General features: G+C 44.3%; 1 protein-coding gene across 4 annotated transcripts in view; it reads right to left on the reverse strand.

Moving 5' to 3' along the window:
• ppfia3 (PTPRF interacting protein alpha 3) overlaps nucleotides 1-27096 on the reverse strand; it is a 136117-nt gene extending 109021 nt beyond the window's left edge. For 2 of the 4 annotated variants that reach the window (XM_060849615.1, XM_060849619.1), the window contains exons 1-2: nucleotides 26871-27070; nucleotides 15037-15407 (exon numbers count right to left, since the gene is read on the reverse strand). In XM_060849615.1, the coding sequence (XP_060705598.1) occupies nucleotides 15037-15270 (234 nt within the window). In that variant the 5' untranslated portion in view covers nucleotides 15271-15407; nucleotides 26871-27070. Of the gene's footprint in view, nucleotides 1-15036; nucleotides 15408-26870 lie in introns of all 4 variants that reach the window. The other 2 variants (XM_060849616.1, XM_060849617.1) reach the window with 2 other exon arrangements.
• Between the last annotated feature and the right edge of the window lie 374 nt (nucleotides 27097-27470).

Consider the following 27470-nt stretch of genomic DNA (forward strand, 5'->3'; position numbering starts at 1 on the left):
GTCACAACATTCCAACAATAGTACGGAAGACTTGTGCTCCCGAACTACCCTCGTACCTAACTAAACTTTTCCAGTACAGTTACATCACTAGCATCAACCTGACAATATGGAAATTTACCCAAGTGAAAAGCAAGACAAATCCAACCCAGCCAATTACTGCTCCATTGTCTACTCTCAACCATCAGTTGTGATGGAAAGTACCAAGCAGCTCTGCTCAGCAATAACCTGTTCAATGATGCCCAATTTGGGTTCCAGCAGAGCCACTCAGCTCCTGACCTCATTACAGCCTTGGTTCAAATATAAACAAAAGGAACTGAATTCCACAGGTTAGGGGAGAGTGACAGCTCTTGGCATCAAAGGTGCATTCAACCAAGTGTGGCATCAAAGAGCCCGAACAAAACTGGAATCAATGGGTATCGGTAGCAAATCTCCACTGGAATAGAGCCTTACCTGGCATAATGGAATATAGTTGTGGTTTTTGGAGGTGAGTGATCTCAGCTCCAGGACATCTCTGCAGGAGCTCCTCAAGGTGCTGTCCTAGGCCCAACCATCTTCAGCTGCTTTATCAATGAGCTTCCCTCCATAAAGGTCAGAAGTGGGGATGTTCACTGATGACTGCACAATGTTCAGCAACATTCACTACTCCTCAGATATTGACACAGTCCATGCTCAATAGCAATAAGATCTGCACAATATGAAAAGTGGCAAGTAGCAATCATGCCACACAAACGTCATAAATCCCATGAGTGAATCTCCCACAATTAACAACCTGGGAATTACCACTGCCCAAAAACCCAACTGGACTCACCACATCTAAAAACAGTTGCTACCAAGGCAGATCAGAGGCTAGGAATAATGCAGCAAGTGACTTACCTACCGACTCCCCAAACCCTGCCCAGCATTTACAAGGTATAAGTCAGGAGTGTGATGGAATAGTCCTTACCTGCATGAATAGATGCAGCTCTAAACAACACTCAAGAGCCTTGACATCATCCAGGACAAAGCTTGAATGGCTCCACTATCGCACAATAGCAGTAGAGTGTACCATTTACAAGATGCACCTACAGAATTCACTAAAGATCCTTAGACAGCACATTCCAAACCAATGTCCACTTCCATCTAGAAGGACAAGGGCAACAGATACATGGGAACACCTACATGTTCCCTTCCAAACCACTCACCATCCTGACTTGGAAATATATCAACCATACCTTCAGTATCGTTGGGTCAAAATCCTGGAAATCCCTCCCGTACCTACAGCATATGGATTGCAGTGGGTCAAGAAGGCAGCTCACCATTTTCCCCAAGGGTAACTAGGGGCAGGCAATAAATGCTGACCAGCCACCAACACCGAGTGAATAAAGAACAGTTTTGGTCTCCTTATTTAAGGGGAGACATCCTGGCATTGGAGGCAGCCCAGATGAGGTAGACTAGGCTGATTCTGAGTATAGAGAAACTGTCTTTTGAGGAGAGGTTAAGTAAGTTGGGTCTGTACTCATTGAAATTTAGAAGAATGAGAGGCGACTTTATTGAAAGAAATGTGATTCTTTGGGTCAAAAACAAAAATTGCTGGCAAACTTCAGCAGCATCTGTGGGAAGAAAGCAGAATTAACATTTCAAATCCAGTGATTTTTCAGAGTTTTTCCAGCATTGTCTGTTTTTGTTTCAGATCTCTAGTATCTGCAGTTCTTTGTTTCATTGAAAGATTTTTGGGGAACTTGACAGGGTGGAAGTAAAAAGGCTGCTTCCCCCTTGTGGGAGATTCTAAGACCAAAGGGTATGATCTCAAAATAAAGGGCTGCCCATTAAGACAGCGGAGGAGTTTTTTTTTCCCCTCTCAAGTGGTGATACTATGGAATTCTTTAGCGTCAAGGCTGGATTGTTAAGTATATTCAAGCTTGAGATCGACAGATTTTTAATCAGCAAGGGAATCGAGGGCTATGGAGTAAAAACAGGAAAGAGGAGCTGCATATTATGAGATCACCTGTGATCTCACCCAATAGCAGAGCAGACTTGATGGGCTAAATGGCCTACTCTTCTTCCTACATCTTAAGGTGGCCAATTCTTGGTTAACTGCAGCATCAGTGGACTATGCTTTTCGGAGACTCTGATCTGTACAATTGCCCCATCACAAATTCTGGCTTCTCACCACTTTTGCCCTGCACTGAGGCTGTGCTGTCTTGTGAGAACACTACCTTTCAGAGACACTTGCATCTCCAGCCTGTCCTTACCCCTCACTGTCTATGACTCTTGTAAACTCTGCAACATGTGTAATTGACATTTCGAGCAAAAGCCCTTCATCAGGAATACAGGCGATCTTCCGTAATTACACCGGCACCACTCCCCACCTCTTCCTCCGCTACATTGATGACTGCATTGGCGCCACCTTGTGCTCTCGCAAGGAGGTTGAGCAATTCATCAACTTCACCAACACATTCCACCCTGGCCTTAAATTTACCTGGATCATCTCTGACACCTCCCTCCCCTTCCTAGACCTCTCCATCACCATTAATGACGACCGACTTGATACTGACATTTTTCACAAACCCACCGACTCCCACAGCTACCTGGATTAGACCTCTTCCCACCCCACCTCCTGCAAAAATGCCATCCCGTATTCCCAATTCCTCCGCCATATCTGCTCCCAGGAGGACAAGTTCCACCACAGAACACACCAGATGGCCTCCTTCTTTAGAGACCGCAATTTCCCTTGACACATGGTTAAAGAAGCCCTCCAACGCATCTCGTCCACATCCCGCACCTCCGCCCTCAGACCCCACCCCTCCAACCGTAACAAGGACAGAACGCTCCTGGTGCTCACCTTCCATCCTACCAACCTTTGCATAAACCAAATCATCCGCTGACATTTCCGCCACCTCCAAACAGACCCCACCACCAGGGATATATTTCCCTCCCCACCCCTTTCCGCCTTCCGCAAAGACCGTTCCCTCTGGGACTACCTGGACAGGTCCATGCCCCCCTACAACCCACCCTCCCATCCTGGCACCTTCCCCTGCCACCGCAGGAATTGCAAAACCTGCGCCCACACCTCCATCCAAGGCCCTAAAGATGCTTTCCACATCCAAAGTTTTACCTGCACATCCACCAATTTCATTTATTGTATCCGTTGCTCCCGATGCGGTCTCCTCTACATTGGGGAGACTGGGCGCCTCGTAGCAGAGCGCTTTAGGGAACATCTCCGGGACACCCGCGCCAATCAACCACACCCCTCCCACTCTGCCGAGGACATGGAGGTCCTGGGCCTCCTTCACCACCAAACGCCTGGAGGAAAAACGCCTCATCTTCCGCCTCGGAACACTTCAACCCCAGGGCAGCAATGTGGACTTCAACAGTTTCCTCATTTCTCCTTCCCCCACCTCACCGCAGCTCCCAACTTTCAGCTCAGCATCGCCCCCATGACTTGTCCTACCTGCCTATTTTCTTTTCCACCTATCCACTCCACCCTCCCCCCCCCGACCTATCACCTTCACCCCTTCCCCCACTCACCTATTGTACTCTATGCTACTTTCTCCTCACCCCCACCCTCCTCTCGCTTATCTCTCCACACTTCAGGCTCTCTGCCTGTATTCCTGATGAAGGGCTTTTGCCCGAAACGTCGATTTTACTGCTCCTCGGATGCTGCCTGAACTGCTGTGCTCTTCCAGCACCACTAATCCAGAATCTGGTTTCCAGCATCTGCAGTCATTGTTTTTACCAACATGTGTAATTGCTTGGCAGCACAGAACTTAAAAACAACACAGAGGTGACAAGAAGTCAAGGCTTTTTGTCTTGCAATCATCCAGACAAGAAAAACTGGTTTCTTGTCCCCATTTTAGCACTGTTTAAGAACTATGGAGGGGAACAGGCCAAACACAGGCAAATGGGACTAGTTCCGTTTAGAAAACCTGGTCAGCATGGATGAGTTGGCTGAAGGGCCTGTTTCCATGCTCTATGACTCCATAACTCTAACCACAATATAAACTAAACTGAATACAGCCCTCTGCTATAGTGCTCCTGTGCTGAGTCTCAAACATGTTGCTCCCACCGTTCTTCTGATATCCAAATAATATCATTTATTTCCGTAACTTATCCATTTCTTCTTTTACTACAAACTCCTCTCAATCTCCTGAGCTCCAAGTAAAACAACCCCAAACTCTCCAACCTAACCTCAACACTAAATTTCTCTGGAATCAATCTCGTAAATTCCCTCCACACCTTGTCAAGGGCCCCAGAATGTTTTCTAAACATATAAACTGCCTGTTGAGTTTGAGCTTGCTTCTAGTCTCCTTCTTTGTTACAATCCATATCAAACTTTTCTCTGCCAACCCCGAGCAGGCAGCTCGATTCCCTGAACCATGACAGCATTGTATTTGGGATTTCATTGATGGGCTTCTGTCTGTTGGCTGACCCAGCTACTTTCAAATGGGAAATAACTCCAGTCGCTGCAGAACAATGGCAACACAGACTTCCACCAAAATTTACCATCACCGACTCCCAGGAGACAGCATAGCCCGATTGTGCCCAAAGGGGATAAAACCGGCATGTATGTGGTACCTTTCATGAATTTCGGAACTCCCAAAGCCCCATACAGCCAAATGAGATGCTGTGAAACGGAGTCATCCTTGTAGCATGGAAAATGAGCCAGCCAAATTGTGCACAGGAAGATCCCACTTTTTTTAAAGAAAGAAAAGGGCCAGAGCATCTGCATTTTCACCCATGTTGGTTGAGGGATAAATATTGGGCAGAACACCCAGGATGGGGACCACCCTTAATTTTTTTTCCCAAAGTTATGACCCTGGGACCTTTCACTTCCACTAAAGGGGCAGACGGTACCAACAGACCGCCGAATATCTGACCATGGCTGATTGGATTTTGCTGTCGTTTCTGGATGTAAATTGACATCCCCTACCCACTGCAGCACTACCTTCCTCCTTTCTGACAACAGGACCGATCCCTTGTATCTGTAATCGGATGAGATTTCGCTGACAATGCCCTCCATGTGCGAGGGAAGCAAGTCCCGGGCATGGCCCACTGCACAGAATTGCCATGAGCATTCCAGAATTTCATCTTGCCATCAGGATATATTCATTCAGAGCCAACAACATTGTTGCGTGGGCAGATTAAGCCACTCTGAGCTGTTGCTATAATCAGAGCTCCCAGGCTGGGTGGCAATCTGTCAACTGAATCTGCAGCAACACACCCTCTCTACCACTCGCTGGGTGGCAACCGGTGCCAGGGTCAAAACAATTCCATACAGGCACAGGCCATTCTTCACAGATGGGATTTCAATGAAGTGGCAGTACTGTTCCACATGGGAAGGCTTCACACACCACCCTGACCATCCCTACCCGCCTTCTGCATTCATCCAGACAGGAGGAGATCTGGTTCATTTCCTCCCCTGCTTAGCTTGGGAGCGATATCATCAATTGTTTTGCCTACAAATGCTGTCTCAGCGCAACATGACGACACTCAGCACTGAGGGGCCATTAGAAATCTGGTATTCAAATTCTAACTTAATACCACACCAAGCAGTTATCGTGGCGCCACTGTGGTTGGTACCATAGCTATGCATATTAAATGCAGAATGATGGCAACTCGATCAGTTGGGGAGGTAGGTGGTGGCATATTGATGATGTCACTAAGTTAGTAATCCAAGGGCGAATGTTGGGAGGACGTGGGTTTGAATCCTACCGTAGCAGATAGTGTCATTTTAAACTCAATTCTTTTTTTAAAAAGAGAGTGTGTCTGGAATAAAGAGATGTCCTTACAGCAACTCTTGATTGTCAGGATAAACCAGTTTATGTATGCTCTTTTAGAGAAGGAAATCTGCAGTCCTTGCCCTTGTCTGGGCTACGTGTGACTCCAGACCCCACAGCAATGTGTTTGACTCTTAACTGCTTCTGGGCAATTAAGGATGGGCAATAAATACTGGCCTAGCCAGCTACATACCGATTCCATGAATGAATCAAAATAAAACGCACTTTAAATATTTGTCAAATTGGTAACTATTATCTGTCTTGAAGGTGGTTGATGAGCATCATGCTGCTCAACACAGAGAAATCCAGGGTGCCTGGTAACCTCATGTCCGGATGCCCGACTACCAACCATATCTGAAATATTCAGCAATTTCAGGATGTGGGAGCTGGTTCGTTCCTCGATGATGAGTCAGTTGCGATTACAGAGAGTTGGTGGAATGATTCCAAAGCTGTCGTTAAACGTTAGGAAGGTGGGTGGATGCAAGTTGAAGCAAGTCATTCCAATCTACCATTCATCAGCTATGAGATTACAGTTAGACTGTGTCCAAACCCCCATCTCCAAAAAGACCATTGGTGTATTGCTTCTCTGAACACTGGCCAATGCAAAGACAATTCCAGGAATTAAACATTAAATCTGACGGACAGTATTGCAAAGCTCAGTGTGCTTTTAATTGGATAAATGGCTGAGTGTTGCAAAACATTGATAATATTCATGTGACTGCGACAGCAAACACAAGAGGTGGAAAACATATTAACCCTTCAGGCAAGAAAAGAAAAAAAAACAGACATGCATTTAGCTAGCACCTTCCACTATCTTGGGACATTCTGAAGCCTAGTTTTAGTTGGAAGTATAATAACTGTCATAACAGAAGACCAATATGTGTACAGTAGGATCTCACAAACACAATGAAAAAAAAACTACATAATTTAGTTTTGCGATGTTTGTTAAAAGGTTAGAAGTTGAGCTAGACATCGAGGGGGTGGAATTCCCTTGCTCTTTGAAACAGAGTCACAGGATCTTTTGTGCACATGAGAAGACAGATAGGACCTTAATTGAACTTCTCACCCCAGAGCTCAGGCTAAAACAAATTCTGTAGACAGACGGAGCAGGTGGAGTAAAAAAGATCCTTCATATTCTTTCCCCCATTAGAACAAGTACAGGTTTAAAACAAAAACCTAAAACACCTCAGATTTAAGATGACTGGTAAAAGTACCAGAGGGTACATGAGGAAAATCATTTTCACTTTTTACAAAAATAACATTCAAAGTTAAATCAATCAGTCATGTGCTGGAAAGTGGGCCTACTGTAGCTTTGATTAGATTAGATTACTTACAGTGTGGAAACAGGCCCTTCAGCCCAACAAGTCCACACCGACCCGCCGAAGCGCAACCCACCCATACCCCTACATTTACCCCTTACCTAACACTACGGGCAATTTAGCATGGCCAATTCACCTGACCCGCACATCTTTGGACTGTGGGAGGAAACCGGAGCACCCGGAGGAAACCCACACAGACATGGGGAGAACATGCAAACTTCACAGAGTCAGGTCGCCTGAGGCGGGAATCTGGGAATTGAACCCGGATCTCTGGCGCTGTGAGGCAGCAGTGCTAACCACTGTGCCACCGTGCCGCCCACATGGTGATATACAGATTCAATGGGCTGAAGGGTCTCTTCTGTACTGTATGATTCTATGGCACTATAGCTGATTTACTATTAACGATATTGGAATTTCAGTTAAAAATGATCCTTTGGAATTGGATTAAACATTTTTCTGTTTACTATTACGCAATTTTATTCCCAACATGAGGCAGCATGGATAAAAGCTGGCAGACTGACAGGGATCAGAAAGGAGTGGCGAGTGATTATTTTTGGAGTGAAGGCCAAGGTACACTGTAGCTCCCCAGAGATCAGTACTAGGAACACTGCTTTTCCTGATTTGTATTAATGACTTAGACCTGAGCTTACAGGGCACAACTGACAAATGACAATTGATATGGACGTGCAGATGACAAATGATATGGACGTACAGCACAGGATCAGGCCCTTCAGCCCATTGCAGAAAAGGACTGTGCCCAACTTCATGAGGATGGAAGCAGATCATGGGATAGATGGACACATGGCAGATGAACAGAGTCAAGATGGCACATTTTGGTTTGAAGAATGAGGAGCAACAATACTAAAAAGGATGCAGTAAAAACAGACCAGGAGTTATATGTTGGGAATCTGTAAATCGTTGAGGGGTGGCTGGGATATTTGGTGAAGTAGCTTAAAAAAATTTATAAAGGCTTGGAAGTTCATGAAAGTGTTCAAAAACCAAGATGAATCTGTTCAATCTCAACTGCAATACTGTGTCTCAAATTCCTGGCACTGCACATTAAATTAAAGTTTTTAAATTTGTAAAGTGAATTTAAACTCGTTGAAGAAGGAACAGAAAAGATTGGGGAGAAGGGCTCACGGTCTAAGGCTCTTCAGGTTTGTGGACATATTGGGTAAGCTATTCACCTCACAAAGGTGAGAGGTGATTTAATGGGAGTGTTTCAAATCGTGAGGAGTCCAGAGAGACTCTCAAAGAAGAAACTGTGCCCGTTGCCATGTGATTTGAGAACCAGAGAATTCTGATTTCAGATGGCTGGCAAAGGAACTGACAGCAAAACAAGGAACAACATTTGTTTTTAAATGCAGCAGGTAGATACAATCAGATTTGCCCAAGGGTGGGGCAGAGTGAAGGCGAGTTAGAGTGAGACAGACTGTGAAAGGGAGAGAGAGAGAGAGAGAGAGAGAGAGAGAGAGGCTATTAAAAAAAAATGGGTGTAAGAGAGAGACTGTGAATGAACAGTGTGTGAGAGATAGTGTGAAAGAGAGAAAAAAAGAGACAGAACAGAGGGAGAAGAGCAAAGAAGAGGAAAGAGGAGAAAGAGATGGTCTTAGCTCCTTGAAAGTGGAGTCGCAGGTAGATAGGATAATGAAGGCAGCATTTGGCATACTCTCCTTTATTGGTCAGAACACTGAATAGAGGAGTTGGGAGGTCATGTTGCAGCTGTACAAAATATCAGTTAGGCCACTTTTGGAATATTGCGTGCAATTCTGGTCTTCCTATCGGAAGGATGTTGTGAAACTTAAAAAAGATTCAGAAAAGATTTACAAGGATGTTGCCAGAGTTGCGGGATTTGAACTATAGGGAGAGGTTGAAAACACTGGGGCTACTTTGCCTGGAACGTTGGAGGCTGAGGGGTGACCTTTATAAAATCATGAAGGGCATGGATAAACAGACAAAATTTTTTTCCCTGGGGTGGGGAAGTCCAGAATTAGAGGGCATAGATTTAGGTATAAAAGAGGCAACTTTTGATTCAGAGGGTGGTGCGTGTATGGAATGAGCTGCCAGAGGAAGTGGTGGAGGCTGGTACAATGACACCATTTAAAAGACACCTGGATGGGTATATGAATAGGAAGGGTTTGGAGGGATATGGGCCAAGTGATGGCAAGTGGGACTAGATTAGGCTGTGATATCTGGTCAGTATGGACGAGTTGGACCGAAGGGTCTGTTTTCATGCTGTACATCTCTACGACTCTATAAAAGGGTATTAGAAGAAAAACATTTGCAGGATATAGGGAAAGGAACAATTTGAATAGCTTGGAGAGAACCACAGACACGGGGTTCAAATGACCTCCTTCAGTGCTCTAACTTTATGACTACAGCATACCTGTTTAACAACAGGTGCATTGTAGAAAGTGCCAATTATTGTACTTTACCCAAGGTGCACAGCATTAACGTCAATGATGGTGCAAGGTAGTTTGATTCTGCTCTTTTGAAAAAAGCCTCCTTCTCCCTCTCACTTGTACATGATATTATTTACAAAATGACAAGTTTGACGGCCAGAACACTCAGGCAAGGCAGCCTTTTGTTTCTGCTCAGCTGAAACTCCAAAACCTAAATTCCACCAATAAAAAGACACCTCTCCAGAGTAAAGGAGCTCCGATACAAAATACTGGATTAAACTAACTAGCTCAGGTTTTTAATTAAAATTGTCCTTGAGATGTATTGAAAAGGAGCTGGTCTACAATGGGAGCTGTTAACATCCAATGACCACACAACACCTTTTCCAGTTTGAAGAAAGCAAGCATTTAGATCACAGCTTTCCCAAATTTTTTTGAAGTGCAGTCACGGATGGGCATTTACTAAACATGACATCTAGTTTATACACAGCAAGATCCCATATACAGATAAACGGCCAGTTAAACTCATTTGAAATTCTGATGGTTGCATTCAAATACACACCTCATCCCATTTCCTCTCACCCCTAATCTCACACTGACCCCTGGTCAAGCTAGGCCTTCATTTCTAAAATTTGTGTTTTTGTGTTCAGGACCCTCTGTGGTGTAACCCAGCCTTGTCTCTGTAACCTTCTCCAGCCTCACCACTCTCAGAGATCTCTCTCTCTCTCTCTCTCTCTCTCTCTCCTCCACCATTTCTGTGGATTGGGAGCTTTACTGCTCCATTACTGATGGAGGTGCCTTCAGCTACTTCAGCCCATTGCTCAACTTCTCCCTTGAGAATCATCGAAACTTCACTCTCTGTCCCCTGAGGTAGCATCTTCTCCTGAGGTCTGGGGGTCAAAAGATGCACCACACATTGGTAACAGCAGCAGCTGCCCCTAACCAGTGTCTCGACCAACTATTTCAGAAGGTAGTTAAAGTCAATCCCATTGCTGTGGGTCTGGAAACACACAGCAGGCTAGAATGATAGGTTTCCTTCCATAAAGGGCCTTGGTGAACCAGATAGGTTTTTACAACAATAACTGTCATGGTGATTATTACAAAAAAATAGCTTTATTCCAGACTTATTTATCTATTCAAACTCTGCAATCTGCCAAGGTAGGATTTTACCTCTGACTCCACAGCATTTGCTTGAGCATGTCTGGTCCAGTAACATTACCATATTCCCCCAAATTGGATTGATTCCTACGATAATTTTATAGGCACTATTACAGAGACTTGCTTTCAATTAATCAAGTTTAAATTTTACCAGCTGCTAGGGTTGGAATTGAACCCTTGCCCCCAGACCTTCAGCCTGAGTCTCTGAATTATTAGCCCAACAGTATTGCCACCACACCACTGTCTACTGCACTTTTAAGACAGAGTTGAGGAGGATTTTCAACTCTGAGAGAAGTCAAACTGTGGAATTCTTTACTACAGAGGTCTGTCGATGCTGAGTCATTAAGTATACTTAAGGCGGAGACTGACAGATTTTTAATCAGGAAGGGAATTGAGGGATATGGGGAAAAGACAGGAAAGGGAGTTGAAAATTGTCAGATCAGCCATCATCTAATTGAACAGCAGAGCAGAGATGGGCTGAATGGGCTATTTTGCCTGCTACATCTTCAGGTACCGGAGCTTCACTCAGTTTGACAACCGTTCATCTCCCAATAACGAATGAGGCATTTCTGTTCTCGAGACTCCTCAGAGTGAGAATGCGATGTATTTGGAGCAATTTGCAAAGACCAAACATCCCATCACCTCCACACCTGAGAGATATGGCTGGTTTACAGGTGTCAGAAAGTTAACCCTCTTTTATGTCTCCTCAACCATGCAGTGTGCTGTTAAAAAGAACCTCAGCATCAAGAAATCAGGGAGAAATCCAGGGCACAGCTTGCCATAGACACATGCCTGGCATTGAAGCCAATTACCAAGACTGATGCCACTTTTGTCAGACAGATTGTTGAAGCTGCACAAGAGGGAAGAAAAAGGATTATTATCTGGGAGGCAAAAATCTGATCTGTATCCTCTTCCTTACCCAACCTCTTCAGCCTGTGCAAGAACTTGTTGCAAGGCAGCACAATCCCCTTGACAACACAGATGACAACCTGATCTAGATGTCACAGCCAACCCAACACACGTGCCTCATGTTTCCTGTTTCAATATTCATAGCCTTACAGCTACCTACATTCAAAACCATCTGCCATTCCTTCGCCCATCTGCCATACTGATCAAACAGCAACCTCTGCTAGTTCACCCCTCTTCCCATCTCTGTAGTTTCTTCCACCCCCACTACCCTCCACTCTTCCCTTTTTCTGGTCTCTTCCAGTGCCTGATTTTCATCACTTTACCATTTCTATTCAATATAAAGAATTAACATTCTCATCAACTCCACATCCTGGCCGTGTTCTCCTCATCTCTCCAATCCCATCGAGCCCAGAAATATACCAACCTTGCCTTGGTTGTAAAACAGACCCATCCTTGCAATGATTAAATTTATTTTGACTCAGACCAAAATGGACCAACGTTAATTTGGAGACAGAGTAGAAACTACTCTGGCACAGTGTTTCAGAACTGTCAATGTTTCCGTGAGATCACCTCTCATTCTCAAACTCTAGGGAATAAAAGCCAAGTCTACTAAATCTCCCCTGATGGGGCAAAGTCCTCATCACTGGGATCAGCTGGCTGGACTAGAGGGTTCTTCCTCTAAAGCGGTAAATAAAGTTTCCACAGTCTCAGAGGATCCATAGGGCTGCTCTCTCATGGGAGAGATACAACTGGTGGTGAATTTAACCAGAGGGTCACCATGCCTCAGACCAGGAGAGAGGTTGAGAAGGTGGGACCTTTATGGTCACCTTAGCTGGTGCAGGAATTAAACCTCTGCTGTTGGTGTCTCTCTGAATCACAAACCACCCACCCATAGATCTGCAGTTAGTGCAGATGTAAGGCCTTTCCAAGGTAAGGTGATCAAAACTGTGAACACTACTTCCGGGATCATCTCTCCTAAGCCTTATATTAGTGGCAGTAAAACGTTTGACTGTTTGATTCTAATCACTTTGTGATAAAAACTGACATATTTACCTTCCTTTGCTGCACCTGTCGTTTAACTTTCTGTGACTCATAAAAAGGACACCGGAGCCCCTCTGAATATCATTTCCTAGTCTCTCACCTCTGTTCTGCTTTTCTATTTTTACTTCCACACTGAATATCTCCATATTACGTTCAATCTGTAATATCCTGGCCCACTCACTTTCGCTGTCCATAGCCATCTTTTGCAGCCTCTTCACATCCTCCTCCCAGATTACTCACCCAGCTAATTTTTAACATTAACAAACCTGGATAGGTTACATTTGGCCATTCCACTTGAACCACTGATCTAGACCATAAATAGTGAACCCTTGGCATTGATCCTTCTGGTACCCAACTAGTTACACTGCTTGCTGAAAACGTGTTGCTGGAAAAGCGCAGCAGGTCAGGCAGCATCCAAGGAACAGGAGATTCGACATTTCGGGCATAAGCCCTTCTTCAGGAATCAATGATTCCTGAAGAAGGGCTTATGCCCGAAACGTCGAATCTCCTGTTCCTTGGATGCTGCCTGACCTGCTGCTTTTCCAGCAACACATTTTCAGCTCTGATCTCCAGCATCTGCAGACCTCACTTCATCCTCCTAGTTTCACTGCTTGCCAAACTGAAAAATGTTTATTCTCCACCTTGTTTTAGTCCATTAACAAACTTCTAGTCGTACTAATAAATTGTTCCATAAGAACACCACAAATAGGAGAAGGCCATTCAGCCCATCAAGCCTATCCTGCCATTCTATGAGATCATGACTGATTTGCCCCAGACCTCAAGTCTTCCTTCCTACCAACGCATCACTGCTCTCAATTCAATATTTCAGAATCTGTTTACCTCAACTTTAAACCCTTGTAATGATGTAGCCTCCACAACTCTCTGGGGGGAATAGAAGAGAATTCCAGACAGTCACTACCCTCTCCGAGAAAAATTCCTTCACATCTCAGCTTTAAATGAGTGCCACCTTATTCTGGAAGTCTGTCCCTGGTTTGAGATTTCCCCACTAGTGGAACCATTTTCTCAATACTGACCCTGTCAAGCCCTCTCAGAATCTTGTATGTGTCAATAAGATCATCCCTCATTCTCTAAACTCTCATGACTAGAAGTCTAACTTGTTTAGCTATTCTTGATAAATCAATCCCTTTATCACAGGAATCAACCTGATGAGAGCCTTTAGGACAGCCTCCACATCCTTTCTTAAATATGGAAAGCAGACCTGTCTAAAATACTTCTGGATAGTCTGACCAACACCATGTATAATCATAATAAGACCTCACTATTTTTAAACATAAAAACCCCTTGCACCAAAATTCCCTCTGCCTCTTATTTACTTGCCTCAATTGTATGCTTTTTGTCTGTTTCACGCACAAGAACATGCAGATCACAGTGCCGCACCTTTTTTGAACCTCTTTCTATTTAAATAACAGCCTGCCTTTTGATTCTTCCTGTAAAGTCATGACAACACACCTTTCCTACATTCTGGGAGGATAGCTGAATTCAGTAAAGGCAGCCAAAACATTGATCATGGAAAAAAATACAATAATCAGAGTAATCTAGTCAGAGAATAAAAAACAGATTATAAAAGCTTACAATAGGTTAGAGATGATGATTTGCAAAAGTAAACATGGGGCTTGTCCCCACTGAGACAAGAACATTGATAATGGGGAATAAGGAGATGGACAGAGGTGTTAAACAAATACTACGCATCTTCAACACTGTCTGTGTGGGGTCTGCACATTCTCCATGTCTGTGTGGGTTTCCTCCGGATGCTCTGATTTCCTCCCACAGTCCAAGGATACTGGCAGACCAGCTGAGCTTTTCCAACAATTTCTGTTTATGATAATAAACAGAAATTGGCGGCACAGTGGTTAGCACTGCTGCCTCACAGCGCCCGAGACCCGGGTTCATTTCCCGACTCAGGCGACTGACTGTGTGGAGTTTGCACGTTCTCCCCGTGTCTGCGTGGGTTTCCTCCGGGTGCTCCGGTTTCCTCCCACAGTCCAAAGATGTGCGGGTCAGGTGAATTGGCCATGCTAAATTGCCCGTAGTGTTAGGTAAGGGGTGTATGTAGGGGTGGGTTGCGCTTCGGCGGGTCGGTGTGAACTTGTTGGGCCGAAGGGCCTGTTTCCACACTGTAAGTAATCTAATCTAAAAAAAATAATTAGGGGACCCTCTGGTTCACTGGTGTCCATAGGGAAGGAAATCTACCATCCTTACGCGGTCTGGCCTATACATGACTTCAAACCCTCAGCAACCTGGTTGACTTTTAACTGGCTTCTGAAATAGCCTTGGGAGCTCATTAGGGTCAAGTGCCAAAGGACGCCCACAACCCATGACCAGAACCAACGAAGGCATCCACCTCAAAGTGAGGTCAAAGCAAAATGCAAGATGAATTCGGCCATGCAGTGGTCTGCATGAGAAATGAGAAATGGAAGAATGGAATTCTGGTACCTGTGGCAGCGCGATGCTGAGTTGGCGCTGCAACGACTCCTTCTCGTGCCCGAGTTCGCGCAGACGCAGCTGGGCGCCAGCCAAGCTCTCCTGCGTCTCGCGCAGGCTCTCGAGCAGCCGCTCGCGCTCGTTCAGCATGTTCACCATGAGCTGCTCAAAGTTGGCGTCATCCGGCCCGTACTGAGAGCCCCGTCGGTTGTCCTCGTTAATGGTCGGCATCACTTCGCACATCATCTTGCCCGAATTAGACCATTGGAAGCCTCGGGAGATGCGGTGGCAGCCAGTGGCGGTGCAGGGAGGAGAGGACGATCAGACCCCAGCGGTTGAGCGCGTGGGGAGCGGGGGAGATGCAGCAAACCCAGGCCAAGCTGCTAAAACAAAAATTTAACAAAAAAAAAGAAACAATCAGGTGAAAAATATTCATGAGAAGAGACTATTACCCCAATTTTTGGATGTTGATGCTCAAGGATCAGAAATTCACAATGTTCTGAGGCAAAACAATAAGCACAGGTTGATGTTCTATGATTTCACAAGTTACTGGAACTCAAATATGTAACTTGAGAATATCACAGAAATAGCACTCATTAGCTCCTGAACTAGGCTGCAGTTAGTGGCTTTATTGCACTGAGACTGGCTGGTGGGATTGTCCGTACCTCTGACAGACTGTGGTTGGCAAGATCACAGATTGCTTCTGACTGGATGTGGCGATTGGACCAGGCCATAGAAAACCCCATTATCCTGGAAAGCTGGAGTTAAAACACACAACTGTCTTTGAGGGAGAGGTTATGTCATCCCTGGACTAGGGTCACTCGACCCACAACGTTAACTCTTGATTTCTATTCACAGATGCTGCCAGACCTGCTGAGCTTTTCCAGCAATTTCTATTTATGTCCTGTCTACCTCCAGTTTCAGAACAAAAAGAGAGTGGGAGTGGGAGTGGTTAATATTTTATCTTCATAAAAAAAGCCAAAAAGTTTCTTCACAAACTCACCTGAAATCCTCATTAGCATTCTCTGCCCCCTCCAATCCCTTTGTTTCTTTGAAAATAATTGCATTTTGAAATTATGGAGAGTGCATAGAAAGATGCTTTGCCCTTTGACGGAGGAGTCAATGCCCATGGGGCATACATTGACAGTGAGGGTTAGCAGATTTAGAGGGGATGTGAGGAAAAACATTTTACAAGTGGTGGGAGTCTGGAACTCTCCGCCAACAAGGGTAGTAGGTGCAGAAATCCTCAAACATTGAAATAATGGTTAGACATGAATGTGTGAAGGCAGGGCATACAAAGCTTTGGGGGTAAGTGCTGGAAAATGGAATTAGAATAGTTAGGCAGTTGTTTTTGATCGGTGCAGATTTGATGGGCTTTTTTTCTGTGCTGCAGACCTCTACGATTATTTAATTTGTAAGTTTCGACTAGTCAGCTGATAGTGATGACACACATCATCATATGTTGTATAAGCCCATCTGGTTAGAAGGAAATGTGGCCTAAGTGAGATTCTGGCCCCACAGCAACAAGAAAAACTTGCATCTTCAGCCAAACATTCGGCCATTGGTCATGATAACTCCTGATGTGACTTGGTGTGAAGTTTCAGGTTGTTAAGACTCTTCACCAATATATGAACTCAGATTTCTCTAGTTTCCTCATTTCCCCTCCCCCCATCTTGTCTCAGTCGAATCCCTCAAACTCAGCACTGCCTTCCTAACCTGCAATCTTCTTCCTGACCTCTCCGCCCCCATCCCACTCTGGCCTATCACCCTCACCTTGAATTCCTTCCACCTATCGCATCTCCATAGCCCCTCTCCCAAGTCCCTCCTCCCTACCTTTTATCTTAGCCTGCTGGACACACTGTCATCATTCCTGAAGAAGGGCTTATGCCCGAAACGTCGAATTTCCTGTTCCTTGGATGCTGCCTGACCTGCTGCGCTTTTCCAGCAACACATTTTCAGCTCTGATCTCCAGCATCTGCAGACCTCACTTTCTCCTCTTCACCAATATACCCACAATATTTTTTAATCATCTGTATGGCATTGACCTCTGAATCCAAAAGTCAACACATTGGGACACCCATCAGTGTGTGCTGAACTTCAGAGAAGCACAGCTATAGAGGGAACACTGCTCCTCACTCTGTTAAATATCTTACAATGGCTGAAGATGCAAGTTTTCATCCATCTTTATTCTTTCATGGGATGTGGCCAAGGTCCTCAAACAGTCAACTATTGCCTTGGGCCAGAATCACACGTAAGCCACATTTCTTTCTAACCAGATGGGTTAATACAACATACGATGTGTGTCATCACAATCAACTGACTAGTTCAGACTTAGTTACAAATCACAACACCAGGTTTTCATCAGGTGGTGAACCACGTGATTAAGGAGCGGCGCTCCGAAAACTAGTGCTTCCAATTAAACCTGTTGGACTATAACCTGGTGTTGTGTGATTTGAAACTTTGTACATCCCAGTCCAACACCGGCACCTCCAAATCAGTCCAGACTTAAATACATTCCACCAACAGCCATAGTGGAATTTGAACCAGCAGTCTCAGAGCATCCTCTGGTGACACCAGAGAGCACAATGGTGGGGTTTGGGGAGGGGATTCTCGAGGGGGAGTTGGGGATGGGTAACAAATGCTGGCCTTGCCAGCCACCCCTATATTCTGTAAATGACTCAACAAAAAAATCTTAGGAGGGTGTGCCCTCAGCAGCTGTCAACAAATGAAAGGATAAACGTTAATGAGATACAAGGTCAGAAGTGGTCCCCAGACTATAAAGTTTTTCAGACAGACCTAGGAATCGTAAGACAGAGGTCACTTAAATGGCAGTGTTTCTACCAGATGACATCAATATGTTACAGTAGTGGGCAGTTCATGGTTCCCTCCTCCACCAAAAAAGACATGATGGGGTGGGGGCAATACTTCCAGGGGCAAGACAACAAGACCGTAAGGATATAGGAGCAGGAGCAGGCCATTCGCACCATTAAGTCTGCTCTGCCATTCAATGAGACGTTAACCAATCTGATAATCCACGTTCCTGCTTATTCTCATAACCCTCGATTTCCCTTACTGTTTAAAAACCTATCTTATCTATCTCAATTTTGAATATACTTCGCAGCCCAGTCTTGACAGTCCTTACTGTAAAGAATTCCACAGATTCATGAACATCTGAGAGAAGAAATTCCTCCTCATCTGTTTTCAATGGGTGACCCTTTACTGTGCCAATCACAGCCATGAGTCACCACACGCCACCTCATTTTATCATTTGATTTACACAGTGTCCTCCAGGCTGTAGATGAAACAGGCAACAAAGTATACAACTGCAGAATAGAGCGAGTGAGAGGATTTTTTAAAATAGGCTCATGGGATGTTGGCATCACTGGCAAAGCTGGCATTTTTTGGCCATCTTTAATTGCCCTTGAGCTGAGCGATTTGCCAGGTCATTTCAGGGGGCAGTTAAGAGTCAAACACATTGCAACGGGTCTGGATCACACGCAAGCCAGTCCAGTAAGGAAGACAGTTTTCCTCCCCTACTGGATATTAGTAAATTCTGATGTGTTTACACAACAATCAGGTCGTCATTAGGCCAGCTTTGGATTCCAGATTTTTATTGAATTCAAATTTCACCATCTGCCGTGATGGGATTTGAAACTACATCCCCAGCATATTAGCCAAGGGCTCTTGGTTGTTACTCCAGTAACAATGTCAGTATGCCATTACCCCTTCCAAATGCTGCACTGTCAGAGGAGACAGCTTTGGACACCTCTCAAGCGAGTGAAGACGATCCCTTGGCACTATTTCAATAAGGAGCAGGAAGATTCTTCCTGAGCCATTGTTTATTTCTCACTTATTGCTTTCCTGGTCATTATCTCTCAAGTTAACATCTTAAAATACAGATTATCTGGTCACTATCACATTCGTGTTTACGGGAGGTTACAATAGTTGAAATGGCTGCCGAGGAATTTTAGAAAACATTTCATTTTTTTTGGCATCCTTACTGGGGCTAGCCAATGCCTAACTTCCATTTGGCAATTAAGTCAGACACAGAAGGAGACACCTCTAAATGTAACATCAGGTTAATCTGTGAGGTTTGTTAACTCTCTCCAACAGCAGGAGAGTAAGGTCTGTGTCTGCGACCCTCTTGGATTATGCATACACCTCAAAAGCTCAATCCCATCAGCACTGACATATTATGGGACACAACTAAAGACTCTGTCACTAGCCAATGGAACAGGGACTAGGGTTTTTGGGCAGAACAGAACCTTTTTTGTTAAAAAGAAAAATGCAACACGCTGCCTATGAGGATGATGGAAGTGAAGATAATCAATTATTTCAAAGTGGGACTTGAAGGAACAGAGGAAGATGAATTCCCTAATTGTCTAGAGGATAGTTAAGAGCTAACCACATTGCTATGGGTCTGGAGTCATGTGTAGGCCAGACTTTGTAAAGATTATAGATTTCTTTCCCTCAGGATATAGTGAAAAGATGGATTTTTATGATAAGTGACAGTGATTTCATGGTCATCACTAGGTTTGCAATTTAAATTACATCATATAAAAAGGGAGCCTGGGTTTCTGGATTAATAATCCAGTGACAGTACACCTTCCCTCCAAAGCACACAAATGCAGACTCTGGTATTGGTCGAGATTTCTGGTCAGCTGTGTGACGGAACGTATTTGGAGACTCTACCATCACGGCAGATGCAGAATTGGCCGTTATGAGGAAAAGAGAGTGAGGGGCTTAGATAGGGTGAATTACAGGGGTCTTTTCACAAAGGTGGGACGATTCAAAACTAATGGACATTTTTTAAAGGTGAGAGGAGAAAGATTTAAAAAGGACATAAGTGGCAACTTTTTTTTGTTTTTAATACACAGTAGTTTGTGTGTGAAATGAACTGCCAGAGGAAGTGGCAGGTACAGTTAGAACATTTAAAAGACATTTAGATAAGTTCATGAATAGTAAGGTTTTGAGGGGATATGGGCCAAACACAGGTAGATGACATTAGTTCAGTTTGGGAACATAGTTAGGATGGACTAGTTGAACCGAAAGCAAGATTAGAGTGGTGTTGGAAAAGCACAGCAGGTCAGCAGCATCCGAGGAGCAGGAATGGGATTCCTGATGAAGGGCTTTTGCCCGATACGTCAATTCTCCCGCTCCTCGGATGCTGCCTGACCGGCTATGCTTTTCCAGCACCATTCCAATCTTGACTCTGATCTCCAGCATCTACTTTTGCCCAGTTAAACCAAAGGGTCTGTTTCCATGCTGTATGACTCTACAACAAGAGACTGGCATTGCAGATAACAACTGGGACTATTGAATGACAGAGCAGAGTCAGTAGGCTGACTGGCCTGCTTGTGCTCCTACGTCTGTGGTCTTACACAGTCAACACACATGGTTTGTTCAGAGTCACAAATACCGGTCACAAGTGACTCCAATTCAGTTCCATGGAGCTTTTAACTTCACTGTCCAGTTGCAAGTGGCTGCAGATGTTATAGTACAAACTGCAAGAGGACCAGGCACTAAGTGGGAAGCAGATTTCTGTAAAAAACTTATGATTTCTTTGCTTTGGAAACTCCTTCCTCAATGTGTAGTAACCATGTGATAATTAGCAGTGTTCCCAAAGTCTCCGGTCATGCCTTTTCCTTCACGTTGATTACACTATGACACATAGCAATCTGCACACAATGGGAGCTACACACGCACATACCACAGACCAGCACTCAGGCAGGTACACACACAACACATGCACCCTCGCATGCCTAACGCACACATCCCCAATTCAGAGCAAAAGCAGGCCATTTAGTCCTTCCAGCCTGCTTTGCCATTCAATAAAATTGTGAATAATCCACTTGTACCCTCAACACTACATTCCCAATAAAATTTATGATCCTTCCCAAAAAAAACCTATTATCCTGAGACTGCAAAGCTGAGAATTACAGAGGCCTTCCTCTCACCAGCACCTTTTACTTCAGGCATGTCAGAAGGGAGAGATATTTAGGAGGAAAAACCCCCATGGAATTGGCCAATACTCACCCAGGCGTTCACAACCCTATGAATCAGTTGTAACTGGCAGTTTGACTACAGCTCACTTTTGACCCTCAAGACTGAGCTTCCAGTCAGCCAGTAGAAAAGGCAGTGCTCGACTGTCATTTTCCTCACACTTGTACAGATGTCATGTCTCGTTACATTCAATTGGAAGAAGGGAAATTGGCACTGAAGTGGCAGGCGATAATTGATGATTAACAAGCAAATGACAGAATGCGATGCAGTTATGTCAGTCGTGGCTCAGTGGGTAGCAGACTCACCTCTGAGTCACAAGGTTGTGAGTTCAAGACCCATGCCAGCAGTTCAAACAGGGGAATCAAGGCTCACAGTCAGTACAACACTTGGAGTGCCACACTGCCATAACCACCACCTTTTAGATCAGACATTAAAGGCAAGAACCCCCCACCACCACCATTACCAGGTGAATGGATAAAGCCCCATGGTCAAGTACTTCAAAGAACAGCACCCAGTACCTTGGCTAATCTTTATTCTTTAAACATGGACAATAAAATTGGCATAGCAAGCAACACCCACACTGACGAACAAATAATGTAAAAATAAGAAACATCAAAGGTATCAGAGTGACATTAAGAGGGCTTGGGGATGTGGGAGGGGAAAGGACATAAGGAAGTGTATGCCTTGAGAGAGAGAGAGAGAGAGAGAGATGCACAGCTCAAGGATGCTCAGATGTGGATCAGAACGAACACTAAATCTGCCCTTTGTACACATGCCCAGGAGTGCTTGTTCTAAAGCATCTTATGCCGACCCATTGTGCAAAATAGTAGCATCACCAGAAGACTGTGCTTAGCTCGGTTTGCTACCCAAGGGTCAAATTACTAATTCACGAGATTGGATTGAGTTGTCCACATCGTAAGTCCTTTCCCCAGCTATTTTTAACAGGTGAATTATGTACTTTGGCTCTCCCTTCGGTGATGGAGGAAGATGGGCAAGAGAGAGCACGCGGTACCAATATTCCCCCAGACTGAGTACCTGAGGCCAAGAAGTACAAGTACACACAGTACAAGTCATCTCAAGAGCATATATCAAGTTTGAAGACAAAACCTATAATTGTGTCACTCGGTGTTCTCTCACAGTTCAGTGAGAATAATTACATGAATTATGACAAACTATACTACACTACCATTTGGCTGTGCTTCCTCAGACAACCAATCCCTCTGCCCATCAATTCAAAAATCACTCAATAGACTGCACTCCACTATCATGTTCGCGTTCACATTCAATTTCTTGTACTTGACTTAACTCCCTTTACTTCATGATGATGGGAAACCATTCAACTAACCTGTCCCAGCACTCCCCAAGCCTCAGCCTCATTACATAACTGACCATCCTTGGTTTAAAGTTCACCTCTTGGACCACATGTTCAATCCTCTGCCTGTAGCGAAGAAAGTGGTATTCATCTGGAATCCTTCATGACCCTGGCATGTTCCAAACCTCTTTACATACAATTTAACAACTTTGAGGTACAGTCCCTGCATTGGAGTTGAGGTGGGAGATTGAGCAGGATCCTTGAAGTTAATACAAACAGTTTTTGGGTTTAATGAAGAATAAAATAAATCTATCTTGAGAGTCATCTGTTGTTCACTTGGTAGCATTCTCACCTGACAACTTGCAAGATTCTGAGTTCAAGACCAACTCCAGAAAACATTTTCACACAGAGAACGATGTGGGCCTGGAATGCACTGCCTGGGAGTTTAGTTGAGGTGGGAAACCTTAACTTTTAAGTAGTGCTTGGATGAGCACTTGAAATGTCATAACATTCAAGACCTAGTACAGGGAAGTGGAAATTGTAGATTTAGTGGAAGGACCTTTTCTGTACTGTATGATTTTACAATTCCAGAGTTTTAGAATCATAGAATCCCTGCAATGGGAGCAGGCCATTCAGCACATCAACTCCACACCAACCCTTCCATACCCAATTCCCCCCCAACCCTATCCCTGTAACCCTGCATTTCCCATGGCTAACCCACCTAGCCTGCACATCCCTGCACATTATGAGCAATTTCCCATGGTTAGTCCACCTAACCTGCATATCCTTGAACTGTGGGAGGAAACCCATGCAGGCATAGGGAGAACAAGCAAACTCCACACAGACAGCTACTCAAGGGTGCAACTGAATCCGGATTCCTGGCGCTGTGAGGCAGCAGTGTGAACCACTGAACCATCATGGCTGACACTGCAACGTCACTCTGGAGGTGGTACAGGGGGTCCCTGATTTACGAATGTTCATACGTATGAACACAATCTTACATGGGGTGTAAATTTAAAGACGTTATATGTACATTTCCTGTACTTACGAGTGCTTGCTTTATATTATCCTGCATGGTGTTCCAACTTGCAAACTGATTTGTGAGTGGCCCGGCTTCACTTGTGACGTTAAATCAAGGTGATACGATAAAAGACCAAAATGGCTCTATTTCAAAGGAAGCAAGTTATCCCTGGTGTCCTGAGCAATGTTTATCCCTCAATCAACACCACAACAGATTATCTCACCATTATCACACTGTTGTTTATGGGAGTTTGTTGTGTGCCACATTTCCTAGATTACAACAGTAATTACACTGCAATGACTGTAAGATACATTTTGAAAAGTGCAACATATATGCAAGATCCTCCTAGGCTGACTATTGCACTTTCCCAAAGTCTTAATGACAACAGTGCAGTTCCAAGTGCCATCTGGCCTCATCCTTCTGTGGTCAACGACCATAGGAGTAGCATTTCTATCCAAATTGCCGCTCTCGAATACTGAACGTTAATGTAGATTGTCCCAGGTCAATTTGTCAGTAATGAATTGCTGACAGCTGATTTTTAATCCCTGAAACAACTTGTTTTTACAGAATCCAGGAGTGTCCTAGCTTCTTGCAAGCATACATGGTTAGTACACTGCACAATTGTTGGTTAACAGCACACTGAACAAACTGTCCATTGTTTGCCTGGATTACGTGTCAGTGGTTGGTTAATAACACTAAAACTCACTCAGTGTGCAGTCTGTTCTTGGATACAGCTCAGAATACAATCTTGTCTAGCCCAAGCTGACAGAGAAATAGCAATAAGCCACCCTTACATCTTCAGCCCCTGACAGGACCCTCTTGCCCGCTACTTAAGTCAGTTGTCCAGAAGAAAGAGAGACACACACACGTTCACCACTACGCTATACAAGAGGAAAAACTGCTGACTAGTACATTTATTAAAAATGAATGAATTAATCATTAAATGAGCCAAAAGAAGAGAAAGCTATTAGCTACAGTACTGAAGTACTCAGCTCATGACTCGGAAGATGCAAGTTCATGTCTCAGACATTCCCATTAGGACATCCCCTGCAATGAGGTGGGGGGGTGGGGAAGAAGGATGCTGTTCCTAACAACAAATAAGTGGTCAATGAGTATTCTCTTCAATAGCAGTCAGTCATAGAGATGTTAAGCACAGAAACAGACCCTTTGGTCCAACTCGTCCATGCTGACCAAATATCCTAAATTAATCTGGTCCCATTTGCCCCATATCCGTCTAAACTCCTCCTATTCATGTATCCAACCAGACACCTTTTAAATATTGTATTTGTCCCTTCTAAATCTTTCCTATCCTATCTTAAACCTATGCCCTCTAGTTTTGGACACCCCTACCCTAGGGGTAAGATCTTGGTTGTTCACCCTATCCATGCCCCTCAAGATTTTACAAACCTCTATAAGGTCACCCCTCAGCCTCCAACACTCCAGGGAGAAAGGCTCTCTGCCTATAACTCAAACCCTCCAACGCTGGCAACATCCTTGTAAATCTTTTCTGAACCCTTTCATGTTTCACGACATCTTTCCGATAGTAGGGAGGCTAGGACTGAACACAGTATTCCAAAAGTGACCTAACCAATGTCCTGAACAGCCACAACATGACCTCCCAACTCCCATACTCAATGCACTGACCAATAAAATCAAGCCTAACAAACGCCTTCTTCAATATCTTGTCCACCTGCGACTCCACTTTCAAGGAACTATGAACCTGCACTCCAAGGTCTCTTTGTTCAGCCACACTCCCAAGTTTGTCTGAAAGCAGGAGGGGTGATGCTAGCGTCCACGAAGGAATCTACAAGCTGGACAAGATCACACTTCCAGTGAAGAATAATCAGCAATCACGACATAACTTACAGCACAGAAACTGGCCATTTGGCCTGATTTTCATGATCTGAAAACGCCTCGACTCACACTTTTTGTCCAACTCAATGACCATCCTCTTTCAAACAAAAACTCAAATCTTAAAGTAATCTTCTCACCAGACTCAAAATTCAATTATTCCATTTGTCAGTTTCTATTTGAAAACAAATTGACAGATCAAACAGCATCCAGTGACTGTATTCACAGGAATGCAAATGTAAGTGGTACTGTGAGCAGTCAGATATACAAATGCAAATACACATGGCCCCATTCTGCACTGGTTCAACTAGAGTGTGTTTGGAGGGGGGGTTACATAAGTGATTCTTCTCCAATAGTGCAGGGGAAACTAAACTGCACATTGTCACCTTCCAAATTATATTCACAGGACTCTGTGAATTGTTTCTCAAAGGCATCCATCATTATGGTCTGCAGACCAACACCACAATTATCTTCCGAGTTAATCACTGCAGAGACGCCGTTCAAATACCAATGGGGTACAATATAGTTATGATAAACCTAGCGCATTGAAGAGAATCCTGCGTGGCTATGTACTTACTGGTAATAAATTGCTCCCTACAAATCGCGGTTAGCACCAATAATCATTGATAACAGGCTAGCTAGAGATGAATTTAAATCCGTGCATTCTGAAAGTAGCGATGAATTTAGCTTTTTTTTAAAAAAAAGAAAAAGTATGCTTATATACATCTAAGCACTGCATTTTTTTTTAAAAAGCACAGTCGGTTCCTGATCAGCCAGTAATGGAAGCAAGTCACTGATATATGGATTTAAATCTCTGACAGGCGGTGTTAGCTATCAAGACGGTGCAGCAAATGCAGGTATTTAAAAACTATCACGTTTTAAATGCAGGATATCTATATAAAATACCCTTTTCTTTTACCAGACATCCCCTCCCTAATCACTGAAACGGTACACATTTTGGACTAGATTTGTTTTTGGTGCACGGACCAGAGGAATCTGAAACCCAGTGGATCTTACATGACAGGGATCCAGTTAAAATCTAGAGGGTGGGAAATCATTGATTATCTGCGCCCTACATAAATTCTGGTTATTTCTAAACTTAAACTATTTGTATTTCCAAAAGATGCATACACAGTTACACAGATTGTGTCTGATAACTCGTCTTTGTAAAGAGCCAAAGTGCATTTTACAGATAGAATTTGCTCGCTCTCTCTCATCCTCCCCTTGCAAAAGAAAAAAAGGCAATTAATCTCCAGCCCCACAAATCACTGAATGTACCCTTCATCCTGAATCAGAGTCGTGAATATCTCTCTCAGCAGGATGTCAGGAAGGTAGGGGAATGGGGGGAGGGTGGGTGGAGAAGAGGATTGCAATGAAAAAAAAATCAAAACACGCAGACACACATGCACCCACGAAACAGACCATCCCTCAAACCTTCAGCAAGTGGCCCCACACTCCTGCACGTTATAACTGAAGAGAAAAAATTTGCAAGAAAAAAAATCGTGATGTTAGGGACAATGCTGTGGAAATCTCACTTGAAAGCAGCTCCAACTCCCTCCCCAAACATCAAGAACCTTGTAATCCTTAAATAAAAACGTGCTGGAAAAAAAGCACCCATTTATCAACCCACAATCTCAATGGCATGCATTATATACTCACATCCTACGAGCCAGGATTCCAGCTCTCGCCCTGCTTCCAGCTTTTAGTCTCCCCCTTCTTTCTTCTTCCCTTTACCCCTGCATCTCTTCTTGCAATCTGCAAAAGGGGAGGGGGGAATTTTAGGCAAATGCAATCAAATCCCCCCCCTTCCCCCACAATATAAAAATAGAAATTATAAAGGTTCTCTCACTCATCCACTACTTCCCATTGAAAAAAAAGAGAGATAAGGTTCCCAGAATCCGTCCCTGCAATGCCCGCCTACCTTTAACTCCCAACTTGGAGCCCAGTCTGATCAACTGCAGGAGCTCCCCGGGCCGTCAATCACCCTGAGTGACAACCACGACGGCCAATCGAAGGTAGGTGGGACACAGCAGGCTTGCGGCCAATGGGGCGGCCGCAGGTGGGCGGGTCTCTGCCAGTGGATGATGTCATGCCTAAACCTCGCTGGGCTGGGCCAGGTGCAGTAAACCTGAGCTTGATGCCCCCTTTCTACTTACCCCCAAAACAAAAGGTTTTACGGCACCAGGTTCCTGCAAGTTGTCCCGAATCCATCTCTTTTTGGAGGATAGGATGGGAATGCATGCTGCAAAATAAGCCTTT

This window comes from Hemiscyllium ocellatum, chromosome 33, assembly GCF_020745735.1.
Source record: "Hemiscyllium ocellatum isolate sHemOce1 chromosome 33, sHemOce1.pat.X.cur, whole genome shotgun sequence".
Taxonomy (NCBI): Eukaryota; Metazoa; Chordata; class Chondrichthyes; order Orectolobiformes; family Hemiscylliidae; genus Hemiscyllium; species Hemiscyllium ocellatum.